Source organism: Nannospalax galili, unplaced genomic scaffold (assembly GCF_000622305.1).
Source record: "Nannospalax galili isolate Female #2095 unplaced genomic scaffold, S.galili_v1.0 scaffold761, whole genome shotgun sequence".
NCBI classification, from domain to species: Eukaryota; Metazoa; Chordata; class Mammalia; order Rodentia; family Spalacidae; genus Nannospalax; species Nannospalax galili.
In genome coordinates this window covers 70,534-97,545 of record NW_008346389.1, presented here as the reverse complement: position 1 = coordinate 97,545, position 27,012 = coordinate 70,534, and the positions used below count along the sequence as shown (strand labels likewise).

The window sequence follows — 27,012 nt, the reverse complement described above, 5'->3', positions numbered from 1 at the left end:
ACAGTCAAGTAATCAATGTTAATAAGAAGCCCTACAATAAGATTTCATTTGCTTTATTTAACCAGTAGCTCCCATAAGCATTTGGACACAGAATATGGGAATGTGGTGTTACCTGATAATGTCTTCCAGTACCTGGGAAAGATCTGGGGGAGAAATGTCTGGAGAGAGATTTTACCCCACGACCTACTGGTCTGTAACATGCCCAATCATAGGAATGCCCCTCCACACATGGTAGGGGTCCTGTCTAGAAAGTACCAGAGCAGAAGCCCACGTGCTAGCTCCTTTGTCACCCTTTCTCCCACCAGTTCTCCACTTTATTCTGGACTCCTTAGCCAGAGGCTAGGGTAGCCTGCTGAGCCACCTGAGCCTCAGAGGCCCTGCATGTCCACACAGGGCAGGATCTTCCATGTCCATCCTCGCTTTATCTGTGAAGCACATGCGATAACATCACAAATGTTAAGGGATTTTGTGGTGCATAGATTTCTGTATAAATCATCATTTCTTATCTGTCGTTACTGTGCCAGAGTTCATATTTTCCATTCTTTTATGATTTCCTTTCAATGTCAAAAATTATAATTTCATTGTAGGATTTAATGTCCTATCACTGTAGCTCTGTCTGAGTTTTGTCACTTCCCAGCTTGCTTGAAGAGACCCGTGTCAGTAGAGGGTGCTGCTGGCACCTGTCAGGCCCCTGTATATATTGCTCATTTACTGCTCAGACTGGAGTGTGAGCGCTGGGAGATAGGTATTAGCCCCATTTTATGAGGAACTGAGAATTCACAGAAGAGAATCTTACCCAGGCTGTACAACTGGAGGCTTAGATTGTATGGGAAGATTGCCTAGGATTGAATCGCTACTCTCCCACTTTACAGCTGTGTGACATTGGGCAAATTAACTAGGCCTTTGTGTGCCTCATTTTCCTCATCCATAAAGTATCTGAGAACTCTTGCCTCACAGGGTTGTTGTAAGTTTTAACATTGACATGTGAAATGATTAGAAGGATCCTGACACAGAGTGAGTACTCCATAGATGGTAGCTGGGTAAAGAAAAGTGGGACTGCCAGGGCCTTCCCCACAGCACAACTAACCTAGAGTGTGTCAGTAAGTACTTGGCGCTCACTGAGGGTTGAGGAGGGGATTAGGCTAAGGCTTTTCCAGGGTGTGCCAGCCTTCTGGGCTACAGTCTCCAGCAGCCCTCTTCTGATACTCTCTCTCATTCTAATTCTCATTTATTTTTTATGTTACATCTAACATTTTATTATAATTTGTTGGGGATACTTGGAAACCCTGAGTGATTTCAAGACGGCATTACTCTAAGTGCTAAGGTATTTTTAATTTTATAAAGATTGTGTCAGAATACCTTTCATGAAGCCCAGTTTCCCTTCAAAATCTTTTTCTAGTTACCAAAATCTTTTTCTAGTTTTTCTAATTTCTAGTGGAATTTGGGCATTTCATTGATGATGGATCTCTTTCCCTCTGAAAGAATTTCTGAAGCCCAGGTCCCTAGAGCCGAAGAACTTGGTTAGTTTTTAAGAGCAACAGGAGTAGGAGTTCCTTGCCTCTTGTTACTCCAAGAGAAGCAGAGAAAGCAAGCATCAGGTTCAAGGCAGGCAGAGGACTGACTAAGGTGAGAACACCTCAGGCAGGCCTCTCCCTCCACAAAGATCTGTGTGGTGTGCAGCATCTTAGGGCTGCTTCTCAGGTACAAAAGTGTCCCTTTGACTTGCGCGGCAGTTGGGATAGCGTATAGGTGCTGCCTTCGGAGTTTCCCAGAGCAGACTGCTTGCTGTGAATTCATAAGTACGAGAAGAGTAGTGGGGAAGCTGTGTGGGCGTGGCCTTGCCCTTAGTTCCTGGGTGTACCACACATGAGCTATGTGGTACTTGGATCGCTGACTCACCCAGCTTCTCCACAATGGAGTAGAGCCAGCAACACATTTTAATCACTAATGAAATGAGATACATTGCTGAGAGAAAAAAAAATTTCTGCCAGACAAGCACCAAGGATTTGAGAAAGCAGCTTGACTCACCCCATACCCATCGTGACAGTGTCCATAGTTTGACCACTGACTCACAGTCCTTCATTCAAAATCTGCAATCTATACAGCAAGGCTTCCCCAAAAGGAAGGGAGCTGCTTCCTACACAGGTAAATTGTGATTGTGAACAGCAGACACAGCTGTTAGTGCTTAGTGCACTATCCAAAGAGCTTTGCATATATTCATTTTATCTTCAAAACAGCCCTGTGAGATAGATAATATTTTAATCCCTAATTTACATATGAAGAAACTGAGGCACAGATGTTCAGTGGCTTATTCAAAATCACACAAGTACTAAGTAGCAGAACCGGGATTTGGTCTTGGGCAGTCCAGCTCAGTTTATGCTGTCTTTTAACTATGAGCAAAAAGAGAGATACAGGTGTTTTAGTTAGATAACAAGCTATGTTAATATTATACAATTTTTAAGAAGAAATCATTGTTCCACAGAAAGGGAGAAGAGTGAAAGGATCAATTCAACAGGAAGACATGTCACCCTAAATATACATGCACCTTATAACACAGCTACAAAAGAGAGCAAACACAGATCAGTAAAGCCAAAATATACAGACAAATCCACAGTAACAGCTACTGATTTTTAACACATCTTTATCAATAAAATGATAGAACAAGCAGGCAGAAAAAGAACATAAAGAATTGAGAAATCATCTTAACAACTGCAGAATGCTTACTTTGATGTCCACACAACATGTTCACCAAAGTAGATCATTTGCTGGATCATAACAGCTAAGACTCAGCAACTTTCAAAAGACTGAAGTCTCAGTATGTTCTCAGGCCACAGTAAGGTGATTCTGAAATCAGTACCAAAAAGATAGTGAGAAAGTTTCTATGTATATTGAAATGAATGACACAATTCTACACAATTCAAGTTTCAAACAAATCATAGTTGACATTAGAAAATATCTTTATTGACTATAATTAAATTGACAAAAATTGTGAGATGCAGTCAAAGCAGTTCTTAGAGATTCAAAACTTTAAGGAAAAAAAGTCTACAATATAACTTTTTACCTCAAGAAACTGAGGGGAAAAAAGTCATCAAATTAAGCCGGGCGTGGTGGCGCACACCTGTAGTCCCAGTACTTGGGAGGCAGAGGCAGGTGGATCTCTGTGAGTTCAAGGCCAGCCTGGTCTACATAGTGAGTTCCAGGACAGCTGGGGCTACAGGGAGACCCTGCTTCAAAAAGACCAAAAAAATAAAGTCATCAAATTAAGCCCAAAGCAAGTTATTTTTGATAACAAAAATCTAGGCTGAAACCAATGAAATAACAGAACAAGCTTGCAGTCAAAAACTGAGCGGAGCATTACGTTAAGCATAGGCCCCTCACAGTGCTTCATGTCAACACTAACTTCCGAATTAGGAATAATTATCTTTAAAGTGAGATTTTTTAAGCCAGTTTTCCCCCACAAATGCTTTAACCCCTAAGCAGGTTTAGTTTGTCAGTTCCCTCTTTGACTTTGAGTCTCTACAGATTCCTAACTGTTCTGCTGTCTCTGTTTGTTCCATGCTAAGCAGATGGCCCAGAAATTAGCCAAGAGCAGGAAGAAGGTGCAGTACCAACAACTTCCTCAGCTTGGTGTTATGCCTGTCCTTTTCATTTGTTTATGTTTTGCCTTTTTATGATTTTGTGTTTTTGTTTTCTGCATCCAGCAAGTTTTTGTTCCAATTTATTTTTGAATCGCCCCATAAGCCAGCCTTTCTCCAAACTCAGTTGCCAAAAGTGGCCATTTTCTGTTGCTCATTGGTCATTTCACCTCAGAGGAACAGCAGGGAGCAGATTGGAGATGCTAAATGAATCCTCTAGTGGTGTGGAAGCTGCAACCATTCAGGAGCAATGATGTGGCAGGGACCTGGGTCTACTCAATTACAGCGATGTTTGATTTGAGGATTTGTCAGATTGCTGGATGCAAAAAAGAAAACTCTCTAATAACCACACATGTGTGGGGTTTAGCCCTAAATGAGCCAGACTGTGCTTTTGGGGTTGCGGAGCTTCTAGATGCTTGTAAACTACTCCCAGGATGTGAAGTACTGGGGCTCTTTCATAATGGGGTTGCTTCAGGAGTAGGCAGCTACTTCTGTGTTGCTGTGGTGGCGTGTGAACATAAAGACCCTCTTACCAGAACTGCACCCAATGGTTTCATTTGCACCTACTACAAATATCCTCTGTCAGATCCAGCAGGGCAAACTGAGAGACTGTTCCTGGGTCCTCAGTGTGAGTTCACTGCCCTTTCCCTTCAGTCTCCAAATCCTTACAGAAAGGGACACTGGCTATTATGTCCAGAGTCAGTCCTCAACAGTGAGTTACTGCTGCTGTAGGGCAAGCAGCAGAGGGGACTCGGCATTTTCCTATAACACAGAGATGCTAACTCTCCCATGTATCCATCCTCTTTGTAGTAACTTCGGCTTTGGCAGTTTAACCCTTGAGTCTGTGTAGCTGTTCTGGTGACTGTGTCTTGGTGGCCCAGTGTGTAAGCTAACCTTGCTCCCATGTCTCTGGATCAGGATAATGTGGTAAAACTTCCTCTTGATGCGTTTTCTTCTCAGGCTCCTGAAGGAGAATCTCAGCCAATGACTGAGGTGGATCTCTTCATTTCTACCCAGAGGATCAAAGTACTGAATGCAGATACACAGGTACCAACTAGCTCCCACCTTTCCCAGAGGTAAATGCCAGTGACATCCCAACACAAATTCTGTGGCTGTCCCCAGGCATTGGGCTCCAGACAGATTCAAAGACCCTGTTCACAAAGGCTAATGGTAGGTGGGGCTGTATTTGATTTCTTTTTTGGTCTTTTTGTGAGACAAGCTCTCCCAGTAGCCCCAGCTGGCCTGGAACTCACTGTGTAGTCCAGGCTGGCCTCAGACTCACAGAGATCTGCCTGCCTCTGCCTCCCAAGTGCTGGGAACAAAGGTATGTGCCACCATGTGTTTGATTTCTTAAAGTTCAAAGGAAAACTTAGAATGTGGTGATGTTTATCATTCACAGGAGTTCTCTGTGGAGGACTCATTAGCATGAATTCTGGTGAAAATCTCACACAGTGCGTGAGCGCACATGCACACACACACAAAACACATGCACAAACTGTGACATTTAGATTTTATCTTTCTTTTCAACTTCACCACCAGAGATTCTATGAGATATAAGATACTTGAAATTTCTTATTGTTCTCCTGCATAGATCATCTCTTCCTCTTCATTGGCCAAGGAAAATGCCTTGGGCCTGGGGAATGGGGCACAGAAATCCTCCAGTGAAGGCTTTGCCCTGATCCCATCTCACATGAGGAGCTTACTTAGCTGGGGTAAGGGGTGAAGACACCCTCTCATGGTTTCTCAGGTCCTAAACACCAGACTCACCTGCTCTGCCCCCCCATCTCCAGGAGCCAATGATGGACCACCCTCTGAGGACCATCTCTTACATCGCAGACATCGGGAATATTGTCGTACTGATGGCACGCAGGCGGATGCCACGCTCCAACTCCCAAGAGAACGTGGAGGCCTCCCACCCATCCCAGGATGGGAAAAGACAGTACAAGATGATCTGCCACGTCTTTGAGTCTGAGGACGTAAGGCTGGCTTCCCCGATCTCCCTCTTGATTTCTCAGAATCTAAATCAGTCTGATTCATCATACATTACACATAGTTACTGAGCACCTACTATGTGTCACGCAGGTACTGTTCTAGAACTGTGGCTATAAGGGAAATGAAATACATATACAGGTTGAAGCAAGCAGAAAATAAATAAATTGACTAAATGTAAAATTAGACATGGGGAATGCTTTGCTGAAAAAATGTTTTAAAAGGTTAAAGCATAGAGGGACAGGACCATTTCAAGTAGGGTGATCAGCATAGCCCTCTTTTCAAGGAAGTGACATTTGAACAGAGACATGAATAAAATAAGAACAGGAAACAGCAAATGACACAGCCCTTAGGCAGGGGCCTGATGGGTTTAAGAAGGAAGAACAGGCCAGGCTGCCGGATGACTTGGAAAGGGGGAGAGCTGAACAGTTCAGGCAGACCCAAATTGCAGGGATCCAAGAAGGTCTCAGCTGCACTGAAGTGTTTGCAGAGGTCCAGTCTGTGGTATATAAAACTGTCCTATGGTCTGTAGGAAAGCTAATACCCCTGCTCCTCCCAGCCCAGTGGCAGGAGCACCACCCGCTAGGGCCCAGTCCTTATGAAAACCATTTCCTTCTCTGTACAAAGCCAGGATTCCTAACCCCCATTCCACCAAGTGGTGAGATCATGAAAACATCCTTCCCAGCACAGGCATCATTCATCTATAGGGGCTCAGTATTGTACTAGCACCTGGCAACATATGTTCACAGCACAGGTGTTTTTCATCCATAGGGGCTCTGCACTGCACCAGCACCTGGTACCTTCCCTCCTGGAGGTTGAGGCAATCCTGCACTTCTCAGAGAGCCAAAGCTGTCATAGCTGTGGCCACCATCAGGAGCCCAGGAGATGCTGACATTGACCTTCAAATCTTAAGCAGTCCCCCTGGGCTGCTAAGAAGGCAGAGTGCTTGTGATGCTTCTCCTTGTATTCTCTGCTGTGCTTTAAGGCTGAGATCAGTATGCATCACGAGACCAGCATACATCACAAGAGAAATGGAAGGCCTTAGGAGAGTCCATGAGTAAAATTTTAGAATCTTAAGGCTCTAGTGTCCCTCAAGCCAGAGAGAAGGTAGGGTCAACTCTCCTCACCAGCCTTGATGACCCCGCAGGACCTCCTGCTACCTTCATCTTGCACAGAGCTCATAAAAGGGGGTTCTTTTCCCTCATTTTTAAAGCTCCAGTGGGGAAGAATGGAAAGACTGAAGAAGTTGGAGCCAGATAAGAGTGGACTGGAGGCTCTAATGGCTTTGTTTCTACTATAAGGTGGACCAAGCATACTGTTCCACAGCTTAGGCTTGGGCTGGGCTGGGATGGAGTCCTACCCTATGAACAAGTGGGGACTTGGCCTCTGGCTCCTTGTAGGAGGGCGGAACCACCCTCTGAGCTGCCGCTTGCCTCTAGCTGACAGTACAGGTAAAGCTCAAGGCCTGACATGTGGCCAATGGGCCATAAATCTAGCCACCAGGGTACTGACCACATATATCCATTAGTGGTGATCAGTGAGGCTACAGGTAGTGTACCAGTGTGCTCTTCTGAGGAAGCAAGTGGTGCTTCACCTGTCCTGTTGTCTAGTGGGATAGAGTATGCCAACTCACCAGAGAGGTTGTGGGTCAGCCACACTAACACCTGTCATAGGGTGATGTCATGATTTTTCTGGTGTTACTAATGTGCAGTCCAGGCACATGAGGACTGCTCTGCTGCTGTTGGCTGTCCTAATTGGTTGCACTGCACAATTATGTAGGGAAAAGGCAGAAGGAAAAACATAGTGCAAGCCAAGTTCCTGCCCTGTGACCTTTGTGACCTTGAGCATATTCCATGTTTTCTCATCTGGAAATTGCAAAGTTGGACCAGATTAGGGCTCTTGATTATTGGAGTCAATACAACTTTTTTTTATTTTTTTTTTTGAGAGGGAAGAGAGAGACAGAGACAGAGACAGAGACTATCCGTGTGTGTATGTGTATGGGCATGGGGCAGAGGAGTGTGTGCACAAAGACCAGAAGACAGCTATCCTCCTCTATCACTCCCCACTTACTCCTTTGAAGCAGAGTCTCTCCCTAATCTGAGACTGACTGTTTTTGGCTAGACTGGAAGCCAACAAGCCCCAGCAATCCTCCTGTCTCTACCCCTCTTGTAGGTGGGATTATAGGTACACAGGATGCCCAGCTTGTGACATAGGTGCTGAAATGGAACTATAATCTTCATGAATGTGCAGCAAGTACTGTTAACCACTGAGCCATCCCTCCTGTCCCTTTGATTGTTTTTTTACAAAATAACTTACATCTATAAATATGATACAAGGTAAACAATAAAAGGAATAGAAGTTAAGATAAAATCATGATGCATATATAAATGAGCCAGTCATTCCAAAAAGCCTAATGAAGTACTCAGATGTTTACTCCTACTTAATTAAGTTTGGCTGTAGGAACACAGTATTTTGCACCACAGCAAATGCTCAGGCTGATCCAATGTTGCAACTCAGATACCACAACCATAAATGATATAGATGATTTTGAAAGAATGATGTTTAGTCTTTGAAATTCAAAGGTTCATCTTCCCTCAGTTTGCATAGTGTTATTCTTGAAATGTTTGGTGTATGCCATGGACACCCAGTGACCCTTTGTGGTTGTAAAGAAATAAGAAATCAGTCCTGGACTCAGAAGATTAGAAAAAGGTGTTACACATAATTAATGTCCAGTCAGGTAGCTGAAGATTCCACAAGATCTAGAACAATTGTTTTTTTTTTTGGTAGGACTGTTTTTTGTATGGCAGTGTGTCCATTGTCTCTGACTCCTGTTTACCTAATGCCAGTAGCTCCCTTATGGTCATTGTCATAATAAAAAATATACTTGATAATTTTCAAATGACTCTTGGTAGGCACTGGTGCCCTTATGTAGAACAACCAACCAGCTGATCTGTACTTGGGCCCCTCAAATTCTGTAAAGAGTCATCCATGGGAAGGTATGCCAGCAGTTTCCCCAGCAGCACTGCCCTCACCTAGACTGGGTTTCATAAGGACAGAGGTCAGGTCCTATCGTGACCTCTTCTATATTCCCCTATGCTGCTGTTGTAGGCCCAGCTGATCGCACAGTCCATAGGGCAGGCATTCAGTGTGGCGTACCAGGAATTCCTCAGGGCCAACGGGATTAATCCTGAAGACCTCAGCCAGAAGGAGTACAGCGACCTGCTCAACACCCAGGACATGTACAATGATGACCTGATCCACTTCTCCAAGTCAGAAAACTGCAAAGATGTAGGTACTTTCCTGAGCCTGTTCCCAGGCTGGGCCAGCTCAGCAGGGCCCTGGAGGGTGCGGAAGTCTTCTGTGGAAGTAGAAGCTGAACAGTGTGGCATGGGCAGGACATTGTGTGACACTCATACCCATCACTGACTTCCCACACAGGACCTTGTTATTATTAAGTACTATCAAAAAGTATAGACTTGTCTATATTGCATGTGCTCTGCCCCCAAGAGTCCCAAGCCAACTTTTCAGCAGGTTCTATAGGATCCACTCCTATATGGATATGGTATGGATAGGACCTGACCTCTGTCCTTGTAAAACCCACAGTCTAGGTAAGGGTACTGAAAAAGTCAGTAGTGTGCCTATTTAAGTACTGGTGAAAGCCCACTGCACTTGGCAAAACAGAGCAGATCTTGTGTTCAGACAATAGATGCTGTAATTTCTGACGTTGCAGGTTGAGCTCCCCAGGAGTTTCAGGAGATAGAGAGAGTCATCCAAGCTGGTCTGTAGGTCTAGGGGTCATTTGGAGCATGTAGGAACAGTAGAAAGTGGAACCAAAGTTAACAAAAAGGAAGCCTGAAGGCCAGAAAACTCCAGATTTGTCTGTGACAGGAGGTGGCTCAACTGGAACAGGGAGTGAACACAGGAAAAGACATGGAGAAAACCAAGTCCAGCCAAAAGGTTCAGATTTTATCCCACAGATAAAAAGAACCTTTAATGATAAAATGATCTTTGAATCTATTGGCTGTCTTGAGTCGGGTTCCTTGGAAACAGCAGAGGTGAAGGTTCTTGTTCAAGAGGTTCTATGGAAACCTGCACTCAGAACAAAAGGAGAGTCAGGAGGGGCTAAGGAAGAGTGTGACCTTGCTGAGCATGAGCTTCGTTCTGATCCAAGAAAGTGCTGGGACACAGAGTACAAGACAGATGGGGCAGGGGACCTGGCATCATCTCTACTCACTCCCATATTGGCCAGTAATGGGCAGGAGTATATTAGCTTGCTGCTGCTGTCATAAGCTCCAACAGCAGACATGCCTTGTCCCTCAGTTCTGGAGGCTGGACGTGCAAGGGTGAGGCGTTGGTAGGATGGGGTCCTTAGAGCTATGAGAAAAGGCTCTGTTCTACACTGCTCTCCTTGGCTCACAGGTGGCCCCTTCTTCTTGCATCCTCATGTCATTTCCCATGTGTCCAAATTTCCTCTTATAAGAGCACCAGTCATATTGGATCAGAACACACCCTAATGACCTCAGTTTAGCTTGATGGCCCCTAAAATATCTTGGCTCTATATTGAGGTACTGGAGGTACTGGAGTTAGGGCTGCAGTATGTGCATTTAAGGGGTAGTTAACAATTTAACCCATAACAGGGATGTTTCCCGTTTGGCCATGGGAAGTGCTCCAGGAGAGAAGCCCACTGTTCTTCAGCAGCAGCTGTGAAGGGGACTTTGTCAGGCTCCAGTACATATGCATGCACACGCTGTCAGAGGCTTCTGAGAAGGGTCTTCCTTTCTGTGGCATCTCTGCAAACCTCCCCCTACTAACTCTTGCCCCTGTGCCAGCCATTGGCAGTCACAGAAACCTTATGCATGTCCCTGACATGGTCTTCTGTGTGTATTACAACCTTTTGGTTGAGATAACTACAGCATCACTTTCTTTTTCTTCAACTTTCACCTTACAGAAAAATGTTTCCATATATTTGTTTTTCACTCAAGAATTTTAAATGTTGAAGAAAAATTAAAAATCACTATAGAATGGGAGAACCTGTTTACAGAATCCAAAGGCACTTCTGGAAGCCATAACAGGCCACCAATGCTCTCAGGAACAGAGTCCCCATAGGGGACAACAGATGTTTTGAAAGGATATATAAAACCTGGTGCCCCTTTGTATTTATGTGCTGAGGCCAGACATGAGAAAGTAAGAGCTTGTGTCGAGTGGTTTCTTGCAGATTCCTGGTGCCATGCCAAGAAGACTCGCTTACCTGGGCCAGCATCCTGTTTCTCCACACAGGAAGGGGAACCAGCTCTGATCTCTACCCCATATGGTTGCTGATTTGAGCTTTTTGAGCTTTTTTCTCCTTTCAGGTTTTCATAGAGAAGCAGAAAGGAGAAATCCTAGGAGTTGTGATTGTGGAGTCTGGCTGGGGATCCATTCTACCAACTGTGATCATAGCCAACATGATGCACGGAGGCCCCGCAGAAAAGTCAGGGAAGCTGAATATCGGGGACCAGATCATGTCCATTAATGGCACCAGCCTGGTGGGCCTGCCTCTCTCTACCTGCCAGAGCATTATTAAGGTACCTAGTCATGAGAAAATCTTTTCAGTTACAGACCTGAAATGATGTGAAATGTGATTGTCATCCAGTTGACAATGTTTATGAACATTTTTAAGCTTGGGTACTGAAGAATACCCAAATACAGATGGCATAGACTTGCACTCAAAGCATCTTGCCCTCAACTCACTATTTGTAAGTTCCTCCATACATCAGGATCACAGTTGATATATTTGGCTCACATAACACCACTGTCTAATACCATCCCCATCATAGGCATAACTAATCAATTACCTCACTTTCTCCACTAAACCCAGACTCAGCCTCAGCAGAATATTCCTCAGCTCAGTAATCTAGATAGTCATATATATATCCTGTCCCTCCCCCAGAGCTGGCTGCCTGACTGCCATAGGGAGGAACCTCTACTGTAGTCCATACATTTCTCCTTTTTCAACCTAAACTGATGCCATCACTAGAAAGGAACTACTTAAAGAGAAATTAAATGTGAACACTTGAGGAGAAAAATTGGATTTTCTTCTTAGGGGTGAAGCATCTGTGTGTAGTCTTTCGAGCTCACTGAACTTTGCTGGTTGCCTAGCCAGTGTGATGGAAGTATTCTTCCTCCACTACACCTCTTTGGCCTCAGAACACCATAATCCAGCAGGTGGTTCTACAGATAGGCTGAACACCATGCCCAGCTGGGGTTCTGCAAGTAGACTGGAATGCTCAACTTTCCTTGGTCCCAGGGCTTTCCAAGATACCACTCTGTGGAAGAACAAATGAATCCATGCAGTAGCCATTCTATGTCAAAGAAAATTACAATGACAATACTTCATCTGAGGGGCTGGGGTGGAGGATACAGGTGAGCATACAAGAGAGGGTAACTTGCCTCTTCACTTTTCCTCAGTAAGGTCTACCCATTGCTTAATATACAGCCATGTGTCAGTTACAGGGAAATAAGTTCTGTGAAATATGTCATTAGGCAGTTTTGTCATTTCTAAGCATCATTGAGTACTTACACAAATCTAGATGAGTCACTTGATATGGTCTCTTGATACAACTAAGAGATACAATAATAATGCAACCCGTGAGGGGCCTGCCAGTGCAGCATGGGACACTGTCTTATAATAAACTTTGTAATGAGTAGGCACAGACCCTAAAGTAATGATAAAAACACAGCATAGAAATATGTAATCTAGTAAAATAGAATTTATTAAATATTTTGTACAGGCAGTATATGTGCTATGCTTTTATACAGTTTGCAACACAGTGAATACACCAGTGTAACCACAGACATGTGGAATGAGTTGTGCTATGATGTTAGGATGTCACCAGTGTGACCAGGTGATAGAAATTCAGCTCTATATTGTCTTACAGGACTGCTATGATATGTTGTCTGGTTGACTAAACATCATTACACAACACATGGCTCTACCATAGTAGTAAGATCAGAGACTCTACCTAATGCAAAGATTAATTCAGCTGTGTTTACTTGGACCTTTGTTAGGTGCTCAGCTGTACCATGGAGAAGCCAGAATGATAGTGTGCATGTGGAGGATAATTGCACCGCTGAAAGAGGGTGATAGCAACAGAGGTAAAAGCCTGCCAAAATTTGCCGGGCGTGGTGGTGCACGCCTTTAATCCCAGCACTTGGGAGGCAGAGGCGAACGGATCTCTATGAGTTTGAGGCCAGCCTGGTCTACATAGTGAGTTCCAGGCCAGCTGAGGCTCCTGGGGAGACCCTTATCTCAAAAAAGACCAAAAAAAAAAAAAAAGAAGATGGAAAAATTTATAGGATAATGCTCAGGTTGACTTTAAAAGAGTTAAGACCTAGGTTGGTAAGAGGAAAGTAGCATTTGGAAATATCTGCTTGGACATGGGCTGGCATTGAGTCAAGGGAATGGACTCAGCCTGACCTGCAAGGGTTGATCTGGTGATGCCATAGTAACATAGATGAACAGTGACCAGGAGTAGAGAGGCAGGACCACTGCCCTGCTTCCCATGAACAAATTACTTACTAAACAATTTGTGTGTACATGTGAGAACTGCAAAGGGCCGTGTGACCCAGATACACAGTGGATATTCTCCCATGGGTTTGGCCTAGAAAGAAGTGACAAGTTCAAGAGCAGTCGAGAGCTATAAACCCAACACTGACCTGGAGGTGTATGTAGATTAGCTCATTGAAGTCAAAGCAGCCTTCTGTGCAGCAGGTACTGTTGTAGCCATTGCACAAGTAAGGAAACTGAGGCACAGAAAGGTGGTCACACAGCCCTTAATGGAGCCAGCTTATTAACCAGTGGATAGCCTGCCCCTAAGACAGCACTGTATGAGTATCTAAGTGCTAGATCCAAGGCCATACCCTCAACCAGAGGTGATATATGCCTCAGAGACCTGAAGACTCTCTTGGCCATTCCACTGAGAAGAAGATACTACAGGTAGATACAGGAGGTAGATGCAGGGACACCACCAAATATCTTATAGTGCATAGGAAAGCCTCCCACAGCCAAGACTTATCCAGCCCCAGATGTCTATAGTGCCAAGCTTGAGGATCCATGTGGGAAGTATAGGAGTTCAGATGTCAAGGAGAGAAACTGGTGAGAGGGTGATTGGTGAGGGGCCTTCATAGGGAGTTGCTCTGAGTCCTGAAAGGTTTTAGGAGGTGGGGATAGGGGTATTTTAAAATGAATATGTCCCTTTAAAATATGTGTTGAGCACATGCCTTTAAGCCCAGTACTCAGGAGGCAGAGGCAGGCAGATCTCTGTGAGTTCAAGGCCAGTCTAGTCTGCATAGTGAATTCCAGGTCAGATGGGGCTACAAGGAGACCCTTTTGGTCAAAAAGACAAAAAAATAAAATATGTGTTGAAGCGGTAATCCCAGTGAGATGGTATTAGAATGTGGGGCCACTGGGAGGTGATAAGTTATAAAGTAGTGCCTTCATAATGGGATCAGTGTCCTTATACAAGGAACCCTTCAGGGCTCTCTGATGCTCTTCCTCCATGTAAGAACAACCAGAAACCAGCAGTCCACAACTTGAAGGAGGAGCCTCACCAGAATTTGACTGTGCTGGCACCTGAATCTCAACCTTCAGACCTATTAGAAGTGACTTGTCATTGGTTATAAGCAACCCTGTGCATGGTAATTTACTGTCATAGCTTAAGCTGAGAGAAAAAAAAGAGGCAAACTTGAGTGAAAGTGAGATGGGCTTGGGCCCAAGAAGCAAGAATTCCTGAGGACTCCAAACCCTGTGTCAGGGCCTGGCCTTCCCTCAAGCTATCCCTTACCTGAAATTCCAAAGGCAGATGACTTTCTCAGGGCCTCCAGCTGGCCAATGAGCCTCAACTCTCCTCTCTGCTGGCCTCTGAATGACACAGACCAAATGAGGGAACCACAGTGCCTATGAGTTCACCTGACCACCTTGACTTCAGCTGCACGAGGACTCAAACCTTTCTCACAGATCACCAAGACAACAAGGCAACTAGAGCCGAGGTCTCCTGACAAAGCTTGCTGTAGTACAAACAGAGTTGCCCTGGAGCTTCTTGAAAACTTCCTGTTAGTTTGAATAGTTGAACTTTGATGTCTGTAAATGGACTCTCCATGGAATCAGAAGATGAAAAGACCATGTGGTGATGAAAGAGACATAACTGATAAAGAAGGAGCATAAGGAAACCACTGCCTTTGTGGTCTCCATCAACAGATATGTGCATAGCAGGCAGGTCCAGTTAGAATCTGCTGAGCACTCTCAGTGCCCCAAGATGCTCAGCTTTGGGGATCTAAAAAGTTAGATGGCCCTTCTATGGCCTGCCCTGGCTAGGGGACATTTGCCACTACCTGCTGGAACTCCAGGCCCAAATGAGGACTGATACAGGGGTCTAGTACTGTTTTTTAAATTCTCTGTACATTCCCCAACCCCGTTATGCCTGGACTTGAACAGATGATCACACTGTCGCAGAACCCGCTCCCACTCAGTCACTGCAGGAAAATGCCTGGACTTCAAAGCTTCATGGTACTGTTTATTTCAATGTATTCCAGTGCTCTTTGCAATTACTTTGGCCAGCACCTTGCTTCTTAAGCAATCACTGCTTCGCAAACTCACAGGAATCACTCATGGGTCCTGTTAAAATGCAGGTTCTGATCTGACAGATCTTGAATGGAACTCTGCTTTTCAGCCAAACTCCTAGGGATGGTGGCATTGCCAGACTTCAGGTCGGACTTTGAGGAATAGAAGTCTAAAATGATGCATGGACTGGCATTTTAATGCACATTGTCCTTTCTTCTCCCAGATTACAGGAAGTGAAATACACTGCTAGTTATAGAAATCATCATAGTTCCTTTTTGCCCAGCTCTTATTTTTCCAGTTGTAATTCATTCCTAAAGCAACTGTTGGTAGGCAAAGCAGGCTCGCATGCCTCATGCCATTGTCTCTAAGTCTCACCCTCTGGATTTTTGTCGTTTTTCAATCTAGAGCCCAGCTTCCCTTTTATTCTTAAGATTAACATGGTTCTTCCCTTGTTGCCATAGAGACTACTCTGACTTCTTCCCCTTCCACCATGTTTCTTTATTTGCTGCACCATTCCACTGTTGTCATGGGGATGAAATGACCATTTATTTAGTTGTAACCTCTAACAAAACGGCAGGTAAGAAATCCAATTTAAAGGACCCAACTTGAAACACTGATTAGGACTAGCAGGGCAAATCATAGTCTAGTTTTTTTTTAAAAAAAAAATCACCATTTCTCTAAGCCTTATCTTGAAGTACATTTTCCCTAATCTTGAAATTCTTTTGCAGAGTGACCCATCAGGAATCTTAAATTAATTTGTATAAAAGGAAAGTCTATTAGAGCAATGTGAAATTTTTAGGTAGTACAGTCCTACCATTCTCAGCTTGCTTCTCGCAAATTCCTGGTCTCATGGTGTGTGATTTACTTGGCTGGAAGAACTCAGGCCCCCTCTGGCTTCTCTGTCTTCATTCTGGCATTCTCTCCCTTAGTTCTGTCTTCCCTCAGCCCCTCCCCTCCTCGCAGCACCAAGAGACCTACATACACTTCTTCCTCCCCATCTCCAGGGCCCAATGCATTTCCTGGCACATAGTGTTTTTTGATTAAATGAACAAGAAAGAGAACTCAAGGGAAAGAGCGCTAACCTTGTGACTGAGGTCAGGGCTGCCATACTCCGATTCCCTGCTCTAATGTTGGGTGACACATCTGAGTTTTGAAGTTTGATGGCTGAGATTTCGTGTTGTAAGCTCAGGCATTTAGGAAGATAAACATAGAAACTAGACCTGGCAGAGACCTCAGTAAATGTCACCATTTAGGAAATGATGATGAAATTTGAGGTAAAGCAAAGTGCTTAAGAGCCCCCAGGTTGTCATAGCAGAACCACAGCTGGAACCCAGGTCTCCTAATACCAACACTGTCCTCCTCCCTAGGCCATGCCTGTCCCAGTGCTAGGAGCAGGAAGCCCCAGCCCCTCTCTCTCCCTTGTTGATATGGATGATGAGACTTGGTGTCAACAGAAGGCCCAAATCCTTTGCAGACTTTTCACAAAGGGAGACGCACAGTTAGTTCATTGCATTGCTGTGAATATAGCATTCCCTTAACCAAGGCAGTTCTGCAGAGATGTTGCAAGCCACTAGGGACATTAGTGATGAAAATGTGAGTGGGAGCACCAGATCACATGATACAAGAAGACTTTCAGAAACCAGAGCAGTACAGGACACTGAAAGCAGAGAAACTACATTGTATTTATGCAGAGAAGACTAATTAGAACTATGGAAAGCTGTTGGGGGGGGTGGCGGTGGCGCACAGGGATGTGAGGACTATGAGGAGCCCTGAAGAGCTCATATAGGAAAGTGACCTGGCAATATGGCCCCAATTCAAGGCTGGAAGAAGCTTTGGGGAGCACAGATTTTTCTCCTGTTATTGACCCTGACTTCTTCGTTGAGCGAGCCTTAATCCTGAAAGGCTCTCCCACTGTAAGTACTATGGTTTTTTAAAACAGACAGACCTGAGATTGAAGTGGCTGTGTAAATAACAGTGAATAACTTAGTACCTCTGAGCCTGAGTTTCCTCTTCTGTAAGATAAGGATGGCTATAGCTGTCAGTTTGTCAGGGAGACTGCATCCCACAGCTCCTGTCAGCCTCTCGGTGCCTCGTAGGTGTCTTGCTCACTGACAGGCACAATCACTGTGCTTTGGCTGCTTTCATCACCAGGGTTGACTTTGGTGCAGCAGTTGATCCCAGGGTGCTCACACATGTTACAGCAGTAGAGATGGCTAAGCCTGGGCTAGGCCGTACCCCTCCCTCCCTAACCTTACCATGGCCTGCTTTGATGAAGGTACAAGCCACAGATATGAGGAGTCAAATGGACCTCTGTAGGTCTAACAACTTCCTAGAGAAATTAAGTCACCAGGTGAGGTGAGACCATGTCCGAATCAGAAGTATGCACCCATTCTCAAAATTGAGCATGCACCAGTCACCTGGAAGACTAGTTAACACAGAACACTGGTCCTACCCCTAGAGTTGTAGGTCTGCAGTAAAGCACAGAATTCACACTTCAAACATGCGGCCACATAATATTGCTCCTGCTGTCATGGGCCTGGAGAACTGTTGGTATATACCCATTGGACAAGAATAGTAAGACCAGATAACCAGAGGCAAAGGTTACCCATCCTTCCATCTAAAGCAAACTTTCATCACTTAGAAACAAAAATATGTGGGCCCTTTCCACCATTCTTGTCACCAAGTCTGTACCAAAGTCGCCTAACCTGTATCATCTGTGCCCAGCAAGGTGCTTGTGAGGTAGGTAGAGACCTGAGCGGATGCAATGGGGGTCCCAGTACTGACTTCGTGGAGCCCTTGGACAAGGAGTTTTCACAGTCCATGTCTGTTGATCATCTATAAGCCATCACTGTTAGTCCCAAACCTATAAAGGTTTGTAGACTGGGCAAGGAGTGATAGTCTCTGTGCTGGGAAACTCATAAATTACTGTTCATAGAGCACAAGGCAAAGAATTTTCCTGCATGCATACCTTTCCTGGGTTTGCCATTGCTCTCTCCAGGCCCCTTTTCTTTCTTTCTTTCTTTCTTTCTTTCTTTCTTTCTTTCTTTCTTCTTTCTTTCTTTCCTTTCTTTCTTTCTCTCTCTCTTTCTTTCACAATTTATGTATTTTTATTTTGTGTGTATGAATGTATTGCCTGCATGTATATAAGTGCATCTATGTCTTGCAATGCCCAAGGAGGTCAGAAGAGGGCATTGGAGTCCCCTGGCTCTGGACAATTGTTAGCTGCCATGTGGGTACTGGGAATCGAACCCAGGTCCTCTGCAAGAGCAGCCAGAGCTCTTACCCCTGAGACATATCTCAAGCCCCCACGTCCCTCTTCCAGTCTTACCTATAAGGTCACAATTTGAGCCTACTGGCCAATTGGTCGGGTCCTATCTCAAGGGGATATCATGGACTTGAATAAAGGCTATGTTTTCCCAAATCCAAGCCCCTCCCTCACAGGAGTCTAGCCAGGCAGGTATTTCCCACCTGAGTGCTCTGATCTCCCTTCCTCAGCTCTAGGGCCTCCAGCCACAGCAGATGTGATGGAGAGCAAAGAAGAAACGAGACATCTTTGCCCCAGGATTTAAAAACTACCATTTTCTGTGTGGCGTATCTTGAGATGGACTGTCAGGCATGTCTCAGAGCCCTTCTTCTGCACCTGCTCTGGCATACAGGAGTCAGCCAGGCAGAGCAGACCATCTGCAGAGCCAGGAGTACTAGAAGCAGCACATTTATTTCAGGACTGGCGACTTCTGCCTGGCCCACTCTCCTCAGCATGAAGCCAATGTGATGGGTGGGCCTCCCTGAGGAAAGGATGGTGTGGCTGGGTGGAGGCAGTTCCAAACAGGCTCTGAAACTCCTCTTCATCTTCATGGTTAAAAACCAGCTTTCCTCCCACCATCCATTCTACCTAGAGGGAGGGCGTGTGACCAAGGGTTATGAAGCCACACTTTTCATGTCTCATTTCTTTGCTCTGCATCACATCTGCAGGAAACACACACACACACACACCACACACACACACACACACACACACACAGGAGCTTCCAGTTGTATTGGGAATGTCCATAAACTAGAAGATCTCCCCAGGTAGAGAATGGGGAAGAAGAGGTCAGAGACAAGCAAGCAGGCTGTGTGGATGGGCTGCTTCCTGTGAAGTTATCCTTTGTTAGGAATGGTGGCTGGAGTCTGCCTGGTAAAAGAAAAAGCCCATTTCCCACTTGGCTCTCTCCTGACCCGGGGAGGTAGTGTGCATCCTTCACCTTTCAAGCATTTGACACTTTTCCTCATCGCTGCACCTCTGTCAGGTTCCTTGACACAGCTCATTTTGCAACATAAAGATGCCACCTGCAGGAAACCGATCTCCACATGGGCAGAAAGGGTTCTAATGATTAGAGAGGACTGCCATTGCACCAGTCCAGACACATAGTCTGTGGGAACTTGGGAAGACTGAGGTTGTGCATGCTGCTTCTGTCTTGAGTGCCATCTGCTTTTTATTCTGTCTGCCTCAGTGGTCATCATCTCTCCGGTATTGTATTCATGTTTAAGGGCTTAAAGAATCAGTCCCGGATAAAGCTGAATATTGTGAGATGCCCTCCAGTGACCACCGTGTTAATCAGGAGACCAGACCTTCGCTACCAGCTGGGTTTCAGTGTTCAGAATGGAATTGTAAGTGCGAGTCACAATGTACCCTTTCCCAAAATGTTGACAAATGAAAATATAGCTGTATTTGTTTTCCAGACAGTCCATTCCTTCTGTCTTTGCATCCAGGAAAGAGGTGTGTGTTGTTTTTTTAATTGACTAGATTCTTTTTGGGTCTTAGTTGTTTGGGGATAGAATATGCTAGGCAAGCAGTCTACAAATGAGCCATACCCCTAGCCCTAGACTCTTGGTCTTATCTCCAGTGTGAAAAACAGCTAAGGAATGTTTTGACCCACCAGAGAGTACCTTAGAGTCTGAAGGACCCACTCACTCCAAAACTACTAAGCACATTTTTTGCAAGTCTTATTTGTATCAGCTTTTGAAAGGGGTTTGGGGGTGGCCCCACCTCATTCACTCTCCTGTGGCCATGGACTTATCCCCACTGCAGTGCTGACTGTGCTATTGATGCCATTTCTATAAAAGTGAGCTTGACCAAGCCACCAAGTTGGCACCACCAACAGAACCTCTCTCCTTGAGCCACACTGTAGAACACAGTAGGGTGCCAGTGACCTGAAACAGTTCCACATGTGACCCAGTTGTGATTGTGGGAGACTGCCTGAAACACTGGCACTTGGATGATAGGCCCAACAGAAATGGAAAGTGGCCAGAGCTCAACATGCCAGGAAGTTCAGTGACAGCGATTCTCTGTCCAAAACGTGTGAACAAGGCAGCCAGGTGGGCCTACAGAACCTAGTTTTGTTGCTGTTGGTTGTGATGCTAGGGATCAAACCTATGATCTTATATATGCTAGTCAAGCATTCAATCACTGAGCTACATCCCTAGCCACAGAGCCTGTTCTCATAAAAAAAGAACCTGAGAGAGTTAAATGGCCCAAGCCTTGCCAAGTCAGCTTCTCAGAGGTGCTCATGCTGAGGCACCAGGGTCCTGGGGAAGACAGTGTTCCACCCCCACACAGCTCTAAGATGCAGTGCTGCCACCAGGTGTAACTTGGTATTTGGTCCTGATAGATCTGCAGCCTCATGCGAGGGGGAATAGCTGAGAGAGGAGGAGTCCGCGTGGGACATCGGATCATCGAAATTAATGGACAGAGTGTCGTTGCCACGCCACATGAGAAGATTGTCCACATCTTGTCCAATGCTGTCGGGGAGGTAGGAGAGAGGCCCAGGGCTGGGCAGGGCAAGGTGCTCTTTGTGCCTCTCAAATCATGCTGGCCTTGCTGGGAACCTTCGAGAGCTTCCTTTCCCCTCCTAATACTCCTTAACTAGAGTCATCTACTGCAGACCACTATTACAAGCAGTTGTCCAACACCTCTGTGATACGACGTCAGTTCACCTTCCACCTCTTCAACACTCATTGTGTTGCTACTCTCTAGCTCCCCAAATTCTCTCCACTTTCCCCAGTTAACCCCACCAAATGTGCTTGGAAGACACAGATTAGATTCAAGACTCCAACCCAGCAGCCCCCAAAGGGGTCTCCCTGGCATGGGCTCTCCTAAAGTCCTGGCTATATTTCCAGGGCTGCTGGTATTGCTTTAATAGCAGGGATGTTTTGTATGGACAGAACAAGACATAAAAGGGAGGCAGGGTAAGTCGGAAGCCCAAAACTCTTCTTCTTGGAGCCTCTTCTATTTCTCAAAGGACTGGTGAGAACAGGAGCCTTTAACTGGAAAAATAAGCCTTACCTGGATTTTCATATCATTTTTGGTCACCCCTGAACTTGTTAGAAAGCCTGTAGGCTCTACTCTTCTAGGCTAGGTCCCTGGACATGGTGGGGGACTATCTTGGAAACCTAATACAGTGGGAGACACTTGTCTCTGTCCTCAGCCCTGGCCCTCGCTAACACTGCTTTCTGCCCTCAGATCCATATGAAGACGATGCCAGCAGCCATGTACAGACTGCTGACAGCCCAGGAGCAGCCAGTTTACATCTGAGCCGTGACTCTGTGGCGGCATGCATGGAGGACTCTCCTCACCGTGGTTGTGTTTCTTGTGTTGCATCGTGTGTCCACTGAAACATTTCCCTCTTGCGCCCAGCATTTGGTCTTACACAGGAAGAGAAGAATCAGCAAGGACCTCTTTGCTCTCTGTCTCTCCAGTTTGCTTTTTTCTGTTCTTTAATACCAGGGCAGTTTCGTGTGTGCTTCTTTGAAGCTGGAGCTAACATCCACCTGGTATCTAACCAGGACCATCCTAGAGAACCTTCAGAGGTCCTGGGGGAGGGTCCTGTCTGTCCTGTCCAAGGGGGCATCATCCCTCCTCAAGAGGCACAAACTTCCCAGAAGGCGCTCCCAGGTGCAGTGCAAGAGCTGACTCAGCAGTGCCTAAAAACTCAGTTGCTGATCTCTCTTCCCTCCTTGCCTCATATGATGGGAATATGGTGGTGACGGGGATAGCCCACATCTTTAAGGGTATTCACTGCCCACTGTGTAGTTGGGGCCCCATACATTATTTCTACCCAAAATTTCTGATCCAATTTTAAACCTCTTCCATAGCTTGTTTTAGTTTCAATGTTTGTGTGCTAATACAGGCCTTACCAAGGATAAAAGGGGAAATGACAGCCTTAGACAGGGCTACTGCAACACTGGAGAGATCCTGTCAATTCACTAGGCATCTGAGGCTTTGCCAGGTTGTCCCAAAGTTACCAATCCACAGATAACCACAGGCAGTTACTGTCTGCCTCTCCAAATATTACACACGCGCGCACACACACACACACACACACACACACACACCATGAACACAGTGTCTCACTTCATAAACGTCTCTCTTCCCTGCTCCCTGCCTGCAGTGAGGCTGAAAATCTGGCATAAAGAGCCTGTGGAAAACCCACAGCACTTCTCTGGGAGATCCCTTCCCCTAGCAGGAAGCTGACACATACAGGAGGTGGCCAGTCTTATCCTGAGAAAGAGGCCTTTCCTTACTGAAAGGCCTGGCCATCCCAATACTAATTGGTTCATAGTGATGTCTAAGATGTTCCTACCCCATATACACACTTGGAGTTGACAGATGGGCAGACTGCTAAAAGAGTGGTGTGTCAAGTTTCCTGCCCCGAGGCAAATCCAGCCTATCCCCTTTCATGGCCACTAGGCAGGACTTGGTATTTGAAAGGCCAGGATAGTCCACAAGCCACAAAATTATGGAGACAGTAATGACTTCATGTTGGGCCTAATACTCTCCAAATTGTTCCAGAAACATCATCTACTGCTTTCTGGGGCTGAGAGTTTTCAGCTGGTGTAGAAGACTTGTGTTTCTATCAGGTGCCTCACATTTATGGATTGCGTCTCAGTCCATTGCAGATGTTTTAATAATATTGTTCTGAGCCAGTTTCCATTTATTCTTGGTCCAAAGAGCATTTTTTTTCATGTGGGATGTGGCTACTTTTGTTTTTGTTTCATTGATGACCTCTGTAGAGACAGGGGAAGAAAAACTAATATATTTTGTAATATTAATATAGTCCTTGTTCTCTGCTTTCTGGGAAATTTATGTTGTGTCTGTGGAAATGGGAGTTCAGTGAGCAATTCTGGGGAGGATGGATTTATGGAGAATGGGGGTATCTGGGGGAGGGAGACATGTGAATATAACAAGATGATGAACATGGGGCTTCAGTCAGAGAGGGAAGCCGGCAACTCCCCGGACCTCGACACTTTATGAGCTTTCTGCATAGAATCAGGAAAGTCAAGTGCTTGAAAGGTGTCTGCAGCTGAGCCCTCCGTTTTACCTTAGTACAAAAAGTACTAGTGAAGTGGGGCAACGAGCTGACCAGAAATCCTGCCGGGGAGGGACAGGGCTCCACCGCTGCAGACAGATGTGTGGGGTGGGACTGTAGGATTCAGGATAGGCAATCCAGACCACCTGGGCCTGTTTTTAAGGGCATTTATCAGAATGCTTCTGGGTGGTCAACCCAATGTCAATCCCCAACAAATGTGAGGACCAGGAACTATGGCCCAGGCTCTATTAACCTTTCCTGAAATAACCAAAGTGCAGAGAACCTAGCATTATATTTATATACTAAAGAGTCCAACCCATCTCTCTGACAAAAAGAGACCATTATCATTGGTATCTCAGGCAGCAGAAATCTCGGGAAGTTACCAAGAAAGGCTTATGCTTGTCTGGGTCCGGTGATCTTCCCAAGCACCTGTACAGGAAAGCAAAAATGGGACAGCAGAGGCTGGCCTGGGTTTGGTCAGGAATGGGTGTTCCACAAACACATCCCTATATAACCCCCAAGTAATTACACTCAAGAATCTTCCTGAGGGAAAATGGAAGGAGAAAATATTTTCCATTCCCCTTGCACAAGAACCTTGGAAATTAAGAGGCACTGAGAAGGGAGGCTTGTAAGCTCCTAGAGAACAAACATTTTAGCATAAGAGTAAGATTTCTTATGTACCATATTTGTGTTAATCAACATGGTTCTTCCCACCTAGAGAAAAAGTTGTTAGATCCTGGGCCAGGCCCTCTGGCTGAAGCGTGTTCTGCTAGCATCAGGCTATGAATGGTTGACCTTGGGGTTGGGGTCTTGTCTGGCATTCTCATATACATAGATATATATGTAAATATCTTAGCACACCGAATAACAGGAATGACTATGTACAGAGCAGCCTGTCCCCAAACTGCAAGGCCCAAAGCCACTGTGCCCACTCAGATGAGTCAGGTTGGTAACTCAACTTTGGGGACCGGCTCCTAGATTTGCCTCCCCCTCCTCGTCCAGCAAGTTGCACAGAACCCCCTCTGCTTCTGCCTTCTCCAATGGGAGCATTTCAGGGAGCCACCATCAGCCTTGAGTTCATGAGAGGAAGAAACCCTCACAGATCAATGCCTGGATCCCACTTCCTAAGCAATTCCTTCCTCACCACAGCAGGCTCCTGGGGGTAGAACACACTGCAGGGCACTGCCTCCCTGCATAAGGGTTTGCTTTCTGAACTTTGCCCATCAACATCGGCCTTCAGGGAGCCCAGAGTAACCTACTACCTCCCCCATCGCTCCTCCTCCCTCCTGCAGTCCCATCCACACAGGATTCGCCCTGTTGCACACTGAGGAAAACCTGCCCACAGAGCCCTGCTTGGGTCTCTCCCACTGGTGTAGCTGCCACCAATGTTTACAACCAAGGGCCACCTCCTCCTGATGTATTAACTCTCACCTTCATGAGGCCACTTGTTGGTTTGAGTTTCACCTCTGTCCACTCCTTCCCTGGTTAGGGTCCACTTGAGCACACGACTCTCATTTTTTCCCCCTCCATCAAGGCAGTGTGTGAGGACCATGTGGGAATGAAATCTCTGTACATACTTAGTACAGCACCTAGAGTGTGAACTTATACTACCGTTCTGTAAAGGGGGTGCATTAGAGCTTATTGTAAAGCATTGGGAGAGGTATAGTATTGTATTTGTAACAATATTGTTCTTTGTATACACAAAACTCAATGATCTCTATATATAAATATAAATAAATATATAAATAAAATATATCTACACATGAGCCTGGAATGTTGACACCGCACACCCACTGAATGTATTTCCTCTGACAGTCTGGTCACCGGTCCTGGCCCACTCTCCCTGTCTCTGTACCGTGGCCGCAGTTGTCTGGTTTGGGGTTGTGATGTATTTAATGTGCTAGCTCCTTATTTAACTGAACACTAATGTCTGTATAAGAGTTGCTGCAACAATAAACAAGGACTTCACCTCTTGGCCCTGGCTAAGTGCCTTATTATTTAAGGAAGGAACTGTACCCTCTGCAGGGAGAATTTTGTCTTTTACCTCCAGCTCTAAGGACCATGAAAATTGCTTTCTTCTCAGGTATGACTCTTGTAAAACTGGCTTGGTTTTAGATGCAAAAGGCTATGCTTGCCTGCCCCCACCCCCACCCCGTGTTGTCAGTCTCGGTGGAGCACACTGAAAGTGAGACGAGGCTCTCAAATTCAGACTTTGTACCCTTGTTGAAGGAAGAGAAACAGGAATTAATACGCATGCATGCACACACACACATACACACACACACACACACACACACACACACACGAATGGAAATGGTCTTTGCAGACGGCTGGAGCCAAAGTGGAAAACTGCCCCATAGGATCAACCCCATGCGATCAATCCAAAGGTTCTTTGAGAAAGTTCCAGAAGACTTTTACCTAGTACTCTTTGCAATCCCTCTTCTTGAAGTTCGGTTACATGCCTTTCCTGCTGCCGGGTGCATGAGCATACCCAGCTCCTCACAGAGTGCCTAATGCTGTTTCTAAGGCAAAAAGTGCTTCATACTTACTCTCTGAGGATATTCTTTTCCTTGGCTTCCCTAGAAAACATGTTCCTTTAGAGACTGTGCATTGGAACTATCAGAAGCCCTGGCAGGCAGAGGCTGGGGATTATAAAAGGACCTGTAGCAGCCTGCTGTGGTCTGGCTCCACTAGGTCTTTATTACTCTATTTTATATTGCTGTAACAAAATACCTAAGGTTGAAAAACTTATAAAGATGGTAATGGGGCACTACCATCCTCAGGCCTCTTGGGGCCTGCACCACCGGCTAACCCTCCTAGCCTGCACTACTATCCTCAGGCCTCTTGGGGTAAGTCTATAGTGCAGCTCTCCGCGCCGGGACTCCCTAAGCCACATTCACCCTTCCATCCCCCCGGAGTTCTATACTCCTAGTCTGGGCCCTGTGCCATTCCTAGTCTTGGGGCCCCAGACACCTGGGGAACCAATACTGCTTCCTGATCCTTCTCACCCAGACCAACTCAGTCCCTTTCTTGAGCCCCAGGAGCACCGAGGGCTTCTGGTCCTGGCCCCGCCCTCACCTCTCTCTGCTTCCCTGGGCCTGCACTACCGGCTAACTCTCCTAGACTGCACTACTATCCTCAGAACTCTTGGGGTAAGTCTACAGCGCAGCCCTCCGCGCTGGGACTCCCTAAGCCACATTCACCCTTCCATCCCCCTCGGTGTTCGCTACTCCTAGTTTGGGCCCTGCGCCATTCCTAGTCTTGGGGCCCCAGACACCTGGGGAACCAATACTGTTTCCTGATCCTTCTCACCCAGAGCAACTCAGTCCCTTTCTTGGGCTCCAGGAGCACCGCTTCTGGTCCTGGCCCCGCCCTCACCTCTCTCTGTGTCCCTGGGCCTGCACCACCGGCTAACTCTCCTAGCCTGCACTACTATCCTCAG

At 45.9% G+C, this 27,012-nt stretch overlaps 1 protein-coding gene across 5 annotated transcripts in view; it reads left to right on the top strand.

The window, feature by feature from the left end:
• The window catches only part of Apba1 (amyloid beta precursor protein binding family A member 1), a 245,854-nt gene extending 220,310 nt beyond the window's left edge, over positions 1–25,544 (top strand). Inside the window, exons 6-13 of one of the 5 annotated variants that reach the window (XM_008842740.3) lie at positions 3,564–3,599; positions 4,596–4,682; positions 5,426–5,611; positions 8,733–8,912; positions 10,976–11,188; positions 19,753–19,872; positions 20,874–21,014; positions 21,725–25,544. In XM_008842740.3, coding sequence (XP_008840962.1) covers positions 3,564–3,599; positions 4,596–4,682; positions 5,426–5,611; positions 8,733–8,912; positions 10,976–11,188; positions 19,753–19,872; positions 20,874–21,014; positions 21,725–21,796 — 1,035 coding nt within the window. In that variant the 3' untranslated portion in view covers positions 21,797–25,544. The remainder of the gene's footprint in view (positions 1–3,563; positions 3,600–4,595; positions 4,683–5,425; positions 5,612–8,732; positions 8,913–10,975; positions 11,189–19,752; positions 19,873–20,873; positions 21,015–21,724) is intronic. The other 4 variants (XM_008842741.3, XM_008842742.3, XM_017800528.2 and 1 more) reach the window with 4 other exon arrangements.
• The last annotated feature ends 1,468 nt before the right edge of the window (positions 25,545–27,012 follow it).